An 11543-nucleotide genomic window follows, 5' to 3' on the forward strand; every position below is an offset into this window, starting at 1 on the left:
CTCCCAAGTAGCTGGGACTACAGGCGCCCGCCACAACGCCCAGCCATTTTTTGGTTGCAGCCATCATTGTTGTTTGGCAGGCCCGGGCTGGGGATTCGAACCCGCCACCTTAGGTGTACGTGGCTGGCGCCTTAGCCGGTTGAGCTATAGGCGCTGAGCCGACAACAAGCTTTTAATCTCCATAATTCCAATGTGGAAAGTCGAGAAACCTGATTTATAGAATGGTTTTTATTATAGCACTTTAAGATATATTTATACTTTTGACACCAAGAGGCCTACGTGATGTGGGGCACATGATGGTGAACAAGGAGGTATTTGCTGTTAAGGGTTAACCAGTATCACTTTTTAATAATAGGCACAAAATTAAAAAAAATAAAAAAAGAATCAAAGAATATTTTCAACATAGAAGTAGAACAATGTTTTCATTTATGTCTACTTCCTTCCTGTATCATTTCTAACTTCAGAATGCCTTTGTCATTTTTACCGTTCTTCTTTCTCTTAGCAAAACTCATTTCTGACTTGAATTTAAAATAAAATGAAATAAAGGAAGGGTAAAAACCATTAATGGTTCTTTTATTCTGATATTTGATCCTGATAACTGAATAAGTAATAAAAGTTTCAAAAATAGTCATTGAGAATTTCCATTCTTGGTGGTTTTTACTTAAATGGCCCTTCAGTTACTGTGAAAAATCTTCTAGCCAGCTTAAGTTTTGTGTTAATCCTACTAATTTCACATAGTTTATAAATAAGCCCAAAGTTAACAATCTTGGGTAGTTTTTTTTTTTTTTTTTTTTTTGCTTCTGTTGGTTTGGTTAATAAGTTTTGAGATAATACATGGTACCAGTTTTAATTGACTATCAGCCTTTGGGAAAAGCCACTTCTTTGAAGTAGTGTGATATATTGAATCAGACATTGATCTAGGAATCAGGAATCCTATTACAATTTTAAGCTTATTTGCTTACTAGCAGATTGACTTTAGGCAAGTACCTTACTTATCTTGGCCTCAATTTATGAAATAAAGGAGTTGCTTTAAGGTCCATTTCCTGATCTAAAATTCTGATATTTTTATTACGTCAAGACAGATATCTTAGGCTTTTTTGTGTTAGTCCTAACAATGTGATTTTGTGTGGGTCTCTTGTTAGATCTATGAAGATTGGGATTGTTTCAAAGTAAATGATATTCTTGAGCTATATGGCATACTGTCTGTGGATCCTGTGCTTAGTATACTGAATAATGATGAAAGGTGAGTCTATTTGCTTCCTTTTTTTGATCATTTTAGATTTTGTTATAATTCCTGACTTCCTGGAAAGTTACAGGATCATTACAAAGAACTCCGTTTTACCCAGATTTAACAGTTATCAGTACTTACACCCCATGTGCTTTCTCATTCATTAATGCTCTCTATGCACACATTTTTCTGAAACACTTAAAAGTACATTGCAGACATCAAACCCTTTTCTCCCTAAATTCTTAGCAGACCGGGGCCGGATTCGAACCTGCCAGCTCTTTTGTATGTGGCTGGTGCCTAGCTACTGAGCTATAGGCACCAAGCCAACCTCTAAATTCTTGAGTCAGTATTTCCTAAGTGCGATGATTTTCTCATATATAATCAGTGTAGTAGTCAAAATTAGGAAATTTCCCATGAATACATGACATACTAATCCACAGTCCTTACTTAATTTTTCTAATATGTCTCAATCATGTTCCTTTTTGTACTCACCACCTCCTATCCTTGATCAAAGATCCATAGGATAACTCATTGTGTGAATCTGAAATAATCTTTAATCTTTGTCTTTCATGGCCTTGACGCTGTTTGGGATGAGATAGGGAAGATACGTTGAGAGTCTGTAAATAATATTCCGTTTCTCATTAAGCCTTTACAGTTATTTTAGCCTCTATTGGTGATTTTTACCTTAATCAATTAATTCTATGTTGGCAGTTGTCTAACTAGATCATTCCTTCTCCATTTATTTTCTGGTATTCTACTGTAAGAGATTTCTATTCAAGTAATTAATTTTTGATGTCAGTGTGGACTGATGGATTTATTCAATGTCAGTATTGTTTATTTTGAGACTCAAATTTTCTTAGATGTGGCAAGCAGGCTCTGGGTCCCCCCCCTTTTTTTTAGATGACCTTATTGTTGTTTAGCACTTATTTTCTTGTGCATTAAGCTGTTTCAGTCTTGTCTTATACTTCTAGCCCTATATTAGCCATTCTTTCCAAAGAGCACCAGTTTCATCAAGTGGGAACTTTTGTTTAAAAACCAAGATCTAGGCTCGGCACCTGTGGCTCAAGCGGCTAAGGCGCCAGCCACATACACCTAAGGTGGCGGGTTCGAATCCCCAGCCCGGGCCCGCCAAACAACAATGGTGGCTGCAACCAAAAAATGGCCAGGCGTTGTGGCGGGCGCCTGTAGTCCCAGCTACTTGGGAGGCTGAGGCAGGAGACTCGCTTGAGCCCAGGAGTTGGAGGTTGCTGTGAGCGTGATGCCATGGCACTCTACCCAGGGGGATAGCTTGAGGCTCTGTCTCAAAAAAAAAAAACCAAGATCTAAGTGGTAGGTGTGCTCATTGGTACTTGTTAGCTTTGCTTTTAGGCCCTTTTAGCAGACAGAGCTAGGATACATACACATACGACCGTACACATTTACGTATACAATGTGCCTGTATATACATGAGTTCATAATGTATTCGTGATTCCAGTTCAGCACCACAGATGTTGTTCTAGTTGTTTTCCTTTATTTGTAACTCTTTTCTAATAGAAACTTGACTTGCATTATCCACAGTATATCATTTGCTCATACCACTAGAAAACAAAAATCTAGTAACAAAAGTTCAATATTTGTTGATGGGGGGGCTTTGTTTTCCAGTCTTACTTTGTCACCCTGGGTAGAACACAGTGGTGTCATCCTAGCTCACTGTAACCTCAAACTGCTGGGCTCAAGCCATCCTCTTACCTCAGCCTGCTGAGTAGCTAGGACTGCAGTTGTGTACCATCACACCTGGTACATCATTTTTCTTGCTTTTTATAGAGATGATGTCTGACTGTGTTGCCCAGGCTGGTTTTGAACTCAGGCAGTCATCCTGCCTTGGCCTCCCAAAGTGCTAGGATTCATGATTCTTACCTGAATCAATTATTGCTGTGTTACCCGTTGTCTAACTGAGTCATTCTTTCTACATTTATTTTCTGGCATTCCTTCTACATTTTTTTCCTCTATTGTTTAGATTTTTTTTTTTTTTAGATGTAGGAAACATTATCATTGTTACTGATCAAAACTATGCAAAAAACTGTCAGGAGTATTATTTCCTGCTACCCCCATTCCTGCTTGCCTGGTCCTACCTGGGCTCCCCAGCAAATCTTTATTCTCACTTTCTGGTTCATTCTTCATACATATATATATATTTTTTGTCGGGGGGCAACAATAAGTAGATCCATGTGTATTCTGTTACCACCCTTTTCTTCTATAAAAAGTGGCATAGGATATATACTCATACTTCATTTTTTATCTTAACAATATGTCTTGGAAATCCAGATCTTCCTCATTCTCTTTTATTTTGAGATTTCCAAAATTAAGGACTGATGTTCCCGATCGAGTTCTCTTGTTGAATACTGGATATTTCTCTTGGTTTCTGCATAGGAAGAACTTACATTTTTTCACACTGAAAAGAAATAGTGCAAAATAAAAATTTTAAATAACTTTAAGATAGCAATCCCTTAATTATAGTATATAAAATTGCTGATATTGGCAGTTGATGGTTATGATGACTTTCCTGCTTTATTTACTTCATTACTGAGGAAGCTTAGGTTTAAAAACACAGACAGGCAAATGACTTCGGTTGGGATCCTTATTTGGCCACTTATTAGTTGTGTGTCCTTTGATTTGATTTCCTCATTGTAAATAAATATAGTTGTGAGGTTTTAATTTGTGTAAGGCATTGAACATTGTCCATCATATATACTATGTAGAAGGTTGTCATTGTTGTAGTAAAAGAAGGTAGTTGTATGAATTTATTACTCTAAAGTCTATAGAATCTATAAAATTTAGTCATTAGTGAGCGGTGCCTGTAGCTCAGTGGGTAGTGTGCTGGCCACATACACCGAGAATGGGTTCAAACCCAGTCCGGACTAGCTAAAATAACAATGGCAATTGCAACAACAACAAAAATAATAGCTGGGTGTTGTGGTGGGCGCCTGTAGTACCAGTTTCTTGGGAGGCTGAGGCAAGAGAATTGCTTAAGCTCAGGAGTTTAAGGTTGCTGTGAGTTGGCTCACTCTACCAGGGCCACAGCTTGAGACTGTCTCAAAAAAAAAAAAAAAAAAAATTTAGGCTTATATATACATTATGGCCGGCGACATTAACTAGCACTCGCTCTACTCTCTAACAGGAAAGCAACAGACTACTACAAGAGACTGAACTAGATCTGCCTCTATTTCCAACAGACTAACATTCAGCCTTTGCTCACAAAAAGAAGCCGGGGAAATTTTTTAGTCCTTTTTTAAAAAAAAAGTTAATTTAAAATTATAGCAAAAAAAGGAACCTAACTTTAGTAACATAGCTGGAATAATCGGCAGCGGCGGGAGAAGAGATTTAATTTAGTTGATTTTCTGTGGTTGTTGGTTGTTTGCTAGTCTCACAGTGATGGAAATTGCACATTTTTTCGAAGGGTTGGAGAAGCTGCTGGAGATTTGGTTCTCCTGGCAGCAACCTGACGCAAACCAAGGATCTGGGAATCTTCATACTATCCTGAGATCTGAGTGGGGCATACTTTTGAAGGATGTGCAGTGTTCAATCATAAGTGTGACAAAAAACTGACAAGCAGGAAGCTTATGTACTCAGTGAGAGTAGCATGTTTGTCTCCAAGAGACGTTTCTTGAAGACATGTGGTACCACCCTCTTGCTGAAAGCACTGGTTCCCCTGTTGAAGCTTGCTAGGGATTATAGTGGGTTTGACTCAATTCAAAGCTTCTTTTATTCTCATAAGAATTTCATGAAGCCTTCTCACCAAGGGTACCCACACCAGAATCTCCAGGCAGAAATAAATATAATTTCCAAATGCAATTTTCCCAAATGGAGCAGCATATTATATGGGACATATGACTTCTGACTGTGGGTACTTATATACTCAGGATTTCCCAGAGAGCTGAATAATCAGTCAGCCAGATCAAACCCTGGAAATTCTGATGCGTGAACTTGACCCAGCAGTTATGGACCAGTTCTACATGAAAGATGGTGTTACTGCAAAAGATATCACTCATGAGAGTGGAATTCGTGACCTGATACCAAGTTCTCTCATTAATGCCACATTGTTCAATCTTTGTTTCAATGAGTGGAATGAAATCGCATGGAACTTATTGGACTATTCACATCACTCCAGAACCAGAATTTTCTTATGTTAGCTTTGAAACAAATTTAAGTCAGACCTCCTATGATGACTTGATCAGGAAAGTTGTGGAAGTCTTGAAGCCAGGAAAATTTGTGACCACCTTGTTAATCAGAGTTCTAAGTGTTGCCTAGTGCTTTCTTTGCCCTAGAAGATTGAAGGCTTTAAACGTCTTGACTGTCAGAGTGCTATGTTCAATGATTACAGTTTTGTTTTTACCAGTTTTGCTAAGAAGCAGCAACAACGGCAGAGTTGAATAAGAAAAATTGAAGAAAAAACTCAAAAAGAGAACACATGTAGAAGGTGGTGGCTGCTTTCTAGATGTTAATACTGGCGGGGGGGGACATGGGAAATTCCATAACCACCACCTTGTAGTTGCAGAATGATAGTGTAATCATTTTGAATTGTATGCATTGTTATATCAAAGAGTTAGATATCTTGCATGAAATCTCTCTTCTGTGTTTAAGTATTCTTTGCCACACTTGGTGTAGAAAAAAACCTTTTACTATATGAAACTTTACAATACTTATGAAAACAATTCAATTTGGTTTATACACAGTATAATATTTTTCCAGGTATTCTCCAAAATTCCCCACAGACAAGTCTTTTATCTTCATTAGGTGTTGGCCTCAAACTAACCGTCTGAGCTGTTCTGTTAAATTGCTTCCAGAATTTTACATCCAGTTACCTCCACTTTCTAGAACTTAATTCTTTACTAATGTTACTGGGACAATTTCTACTTCATACAGGTGTTTTTTGCAACAGCAGTTTTTAAAGTTTTTCTTCCACAAGTTGGGTCCTCTTAAAATGATTTCAGTTACTTATTTTGTGTATTACTATTTTAAAATTACTCATCTGTGTGTTTATACTCCTATAATTGATTTCTTCGCTCACCATGGTCTAAATGAAGCAATACACTGACAACAATGTGGGTTTATATACAAATCTTAGACCCCAGGTGAGGAAAAGGGAAGATAGACCCCAGGCTTAATTTTTTTTTAAGGGAATTTGGCCTCCTTTTCATTGGTATGGGTTCTTTTTAATAACAGTCACAAAAATAAACTTCTCCAGTGCTGATCAGCAAGGAAGACCCATAGAGAATTATAAGTGGAGATTAGGGTGTATTGGGTGAACTGTGGAAATCATACGTAATTCTGTACTCATCAATAAGTGAGATTAGCCTTTGCTTAGCTTGTGAAGTAGTAAATAAAAGGGTTTTTATTACTAAATTGATTACCAAGAAAGTTAGCATAAAATTTATACTAGATTCAGTAAGTCAGGTCAGCTTGAACCATTGATGTTAACTTTACTTTAGCAGCCATTTCCACTAATAATATACTGTAAACTTTGGTTCAAAGCAAAATCAATGTATATTTCATCTTGTGACTTTCTGTGACTGTGTGATCCATGTGAGTGTTCAGACTTCCTGTGTTCTCTAAGTATGGTTTTCTGTTACCGTGGAATTCACAGGATCGAATGAGCGACTGCCTAGAATGAGAATCATCCAGGTTATTCAGATAAACACCATGAAGCAGAATATATGAATGAGTGAATAAATAATAAAACATGCTAAATTCTAAAATACTCAGTGGGAAATGACTAAAATAGAGGCTTTCAAGAGTCGGCATCTTTTAACTATATTTGCAAATACTGTGGGATGTAAGCAGCTAAGCAAACAACAAAGTTGACTAAATTTTGTATTTCTTCTCAGTATATTTTGATAATTACTGGATTGATACAGTGATGTTTTGTTCTTTCTGTATTTATAAACGAAACACCTTTTTTTAGTGTTTCTAAACATAAAATCTACTTGGTTTGAAATCAAGTGGTTTGAAACACTTTTGACTTATTTTAAGCATGTTGATTGAAAGTTTTATTCAGGAAGTTTTCAATCAGCGTGATCAGTTTGATTCTGTAATGAGCATAGCACCTAATGTTTTTGGGTATTCTGTTTTGAGGACCAATTTCAAAGTGATTTTGTTCTTAAACAGTATCCCAGTAGATCTGTTGGCTTGAGATCTGATTTTTTTTTTCTAACAGATTTAGGAATTCTAATTGAAAACCTGCCCATTGTGTGGAACAAAGCCTAGAAAAGAGAAAATTAGATTGAATGGTAATCTAAATTAATCTTAGCATGATAGAGAAAGGAAAGTTTTGGTGCCATAATTTCTCCCTTCATTGGTGTTGAACTTAAATCAGTTGAAATGTATTTCTGTACCACAATTTAAGCTTTAATTGTCTAGTGACATAAAAAAAATTCAGTCATTTGTTTCAATCATCTCACAGTAAGTCTATCATCTGCTAATGTATTCAGCAAATCTGAAAAATTTTCACTTTATTTTTATTGCTTGTCCACTCACTATTCAAGGGCAGTATCATGCAAGAATAAAACTCGAGAAAAATAATCAGCAACACAGAAATGAGAATAGATTTTGGGGGGGGCAAGACACAATTATAAGAGGGACTTTATCTAACAAATGCAATTAGTGTAACCTGGTATCTTGTACCCTCAGTGAATCCCCAGCAATTAAAAAAGAAAGAAAGAAAAAAATGAGAATAGATTCTCCACACAGTGAATAATATATATTGGATTTCATTTGAGAGAAAGACCCCAGTTTTTGAGATGTGCTGTGAAGTATTTGATGTCTCAGCTGATAGTTCAAGAAAGAGTATCTGTGTTTTGAAATAATCTTGTAACATTCTAGTTCCCATTTATTGCAGTGATAGTAAGAAATATTATTGTTCTTACAACAGTAAATATGACCTGACTAGCTTTAAATGTGTGTGATACAACATTTTACAGTGAGAAGCTTCTTTCTGTTCTTTAAGGACATGTACCAGTAGAAATATTCGTGAGTTGAATTCTAATTTTGTCTTCAGAGATGGGTCTTATTTTTACATCTATACCGTTGATGTATCTAGATTGAAACTTTATTGTCTCTCCACAGGGATGCCTCTGCACTGCTGGATCCAATGGAGTGCACAGACACAGCAGAAGAGCAGAGAGTACACAGCCCTCCCGCTTCATTAGTGCCAAGAATTCATGTGATTTTAGCTCAGAAGTTACAGCATATCAACCCATTATTACCTGCTTGCCTTAACAAAGAAGAGAGCAAAACCTGTAAGTGTTAGTGTTAAAACCTACTGACTTGTCAGCCTCAACATGTCTGAAGCTGCCCGTAACATTTGCTAATGTAATCAAAAGTCAGGCCCTCATTTGACGTAACAAGTTTTTCTAGTAATCTCATTTATTTGCCCCCTTTTCCTCTTACATTAATTGTCTTCATTGAAACTAGGCTGAAAAGAGTATACAAGCTGTCTTACTTGATTGGCATCAATTATTAACCAATATTTCAAGTCTATACTAGTCATCTACTGAATTGTACTTTGTTTTCATAGTTATTTTTTACTGCAAGACACTTGCAAGGAATTGGTGTGTCTATTCTGAATCTGATCTCCCTTCCTCCTCCAGTTGTTACAAGTTTCATGTCCGAATTGTCTCCAGTCAGAGCAGAACTGCTTGGGTTCCTCACTCACGCCCTTTTGGGGGATAGTTTGGCTGCTGAATACCTTATATTACATCTCATCTCTACAGTGTAAGTGCTATATTCCTGGTGGGAATTAAGGGAGTTTGTTGTGTGTAGAAAGTGGAAGAAAAGGAAGATCTTGGATATAATTTACATATTTTAGTTTATTAGGCTTCATCGAGTGGTTTTTACTTGTACAATGTTAATGAATATTATACCAAATCATAAACAAATTCCTTTTCAACTTTTCTCAGTTTCTCATTTAGTATTTTGATTATTTATGTCTCCTTAAATACTAGAGCCAAAATCAGCTGAAAGGGCCTAGCTGATTTGAGTAAAATGAGTTATATATTCTTTTTGCATTCTGAATTCTCTGTTTATATGTCCCAAGGCGCTGCTTCTAAAAACAGTTGACAAAATATATTGTGTGCACATTTCACTCATCCACTGACACTAGCACCTCACCCTCTTAGTCCACTGTATTTCTTTGTTTTGTAATTTCAAAACTAATGTACTCCTTTGATAAGTTCAAGAACATAAAGAAGAAAATAAAAATCATTTATAATCTCACTACTTAAAGATAATCTCAGTTAACATCTTGATACCTGATCGTCTTTGTTTTCTATTTATGTATCTGCATACAACTCAGTTACACTCTAAACACAGATCTTTATCATATTTTTAGCATTCAATATATATTAAATATTTTCCTGAAGTTTATGTTACGTTGTGAACTTACGTTTACTTTAAACATTTATGAGCTTTGTAAGGGCTTCACATATTTATATACAACTGAGCCATTTGGTAACGGTTTCCCTATGTGTTAGGTTTTCCTAGTTTTTTTTGTTTTGTTTCATTTGAGACAAAGTCTCATTATGTCGCCCTCGGTAGAGTGCATGGTGTCATAGCTCACAGCAATCTCAAACTCTTGGGCTTAAGCAATTCTTTTGCCTCAGCCTCTAAAGGAGCTGGGACTACAGGTGCCTGCCACAAATGCCTGCCTATTTTTTTTATTGTTGTTTAGCTGGCCTGGGCTTTGTTCAAACCCACCAGCCTGGGTATATGTGGCTAGTGCCATAACCACTATGCTGCAGGCCCTAATCCAGTTTTCCTAGTTTTTCTCTGTTATAATTAACATCTTTGTGCTATAAATGTTAACTTTCCATTGATGAGATCTAAGATAGTAATACATTATGGTTGAGAGTACAGATTCTGCAATGAAACTACCTGGATTCATATTGTAACTCGGTCACTTTCTGGGTAGCAGAACATGATACATAAAATCTAAAAAGCTATATGAAGTCAGAATAGTCCTTGGCACTTAATCAGCACTTATACCTGCATATTGGTATTGCTATTATTCTGATGAATAAAATAACTGGTTAGAATATTCTGTTTTATTTTTAATGATCACATTAAGCTATTTTTTTTTAATTTGCTTTTCACTGGAAAGCAAGAAGTAACTTCAAGATCTTACTGATTTTTTTTTTCCCCCCTAGATATACAAGAAGAGATGTTCTTCCGCTTGGAAAATTTACAGTTAACTTGAGTGGGTGCCCACGGAATAGTACCTTCACAGAACACTTATATCGAATTATTCAACATCTTGTTCCAGCTGTAAGATCAACATAAATATGTATTATAAACATTAACACACTTAACATATCCATCTGATTGCCTATTATTTAACCTAAACATAAAAATTTAACTTTGAGATTTTAGTAGATCTCATTTAAGGTGGGGAAAAGCCTGCTAAGTTACACAGTTTAAAAATCTCTCTCCTAAACATTTTTTTTTAATTGCCTTAACACAAATTTTCTTGAGTCCAACAATTAACACAATTAAAATAACTCCCTCAAAATTATAATCTCGCTTGATGCCAATTTGTTTGTGCAGCTTAGTCCTTTATTTAGATAAATTAAAATTTTAAATCTAAATAAACTCTAAATTATAGGAGCATAATTCTTTTAGCTGAGATAATAAATATCTTGATCTCCATTGCCTCAATTTTAATTCCTATTGGGAAAGTTAAGCTAACTTTATTTACCAGGCCATCTGGAATATAGTCTTTGTGTGGTGATACGATCTTGGGAAAGGGGGGATTGCTTCTGAGTAGTTGTGTGTCTGAAAATATTGATCACCTCTTTGGAAATTTAAGAGGTTGTAGTAGATCATTGAGTCAAATTTATTGTGTCTGTCAGTTCTAGCACTCTGCATTCGACCAGAGTAGAGCAGCAATTCCTCCTCTCCTCAGACTTACTTTACACTCTTACAAAAGTACTGATGACTCAAAGAGTTACTTTTTTAATGTTGGTTATATTTACTACATTACAAGTTAAATGTTAAAAAGAAAAAATTATTACATAGAAGCATAAATATTTTTTATAAAAGTAACGTTTCCCAAATCAAAAAGAATTAGTGAAAAAAATGACATTGTTTACATTTTTGTTAATTGCTTTAACATCTGAATTAATAGGAGTCAACTGGATCTGCATTCAGTCTATTGGAATGTGATGTTTTGATTAAAGTATATGCCAGAGAGCTGGCTTTACACAGATGGAAAGATAGTTGGTAAAGGAAAGACTATTTGAATAATCTCTTTAGATAACTGTGGATATTCTTTTTGATACTGTAT

General features: G+C 35.8%; 1 protein-coding gene and 1 pseudogene across 1 annotated transcript in view; both read left to right on the plus strand.

Annotated features, from left to right (window-relative positions):
- Positions 1-11543, plus strand: part of MCMBP (minichromosome maintenance complex binding protein) — a 63593-nt gene that overhangs the window by 42233 nt on the left and 9817 nt on the right. The window contains exons 8-11 of the mRNA XM_023511636.1: positions 1143-1243; positions 8330-8502; positions 8854-8977; positions 10408-10525. Coding sequence (XP_023367404.1) covers positions 1143-1243; positions 8330-8502; positions 8854-8977; positions 10408-10525 — 516 coding nt within the window. The remainder of the gene's footprint in view (positions 1-1142; positions 1244-8329; positions 8503-8853; positions 8978-10407; positions 10526-11543) is intronic.
- Positions 4640-5694, plus strand: LOC100954290 (annotated as a pseudogene).

The sequence above is a fragment of the Otolemur garnettii genome, unplaced genomic scaffold (assembly GCF_000181295.1).
Source record: "Otolemur garnettii isolate 467f Iridium unplaced genomic scaffold, OtoGar3 scaffold00021, whole genome shotgun sequence".
NCBI classification, from domain to species: Eukaryota; Metazoa; Chordata; class Mammalia; order Primates; family Galagidae; genus Otolemur; species Otolemur garnettii.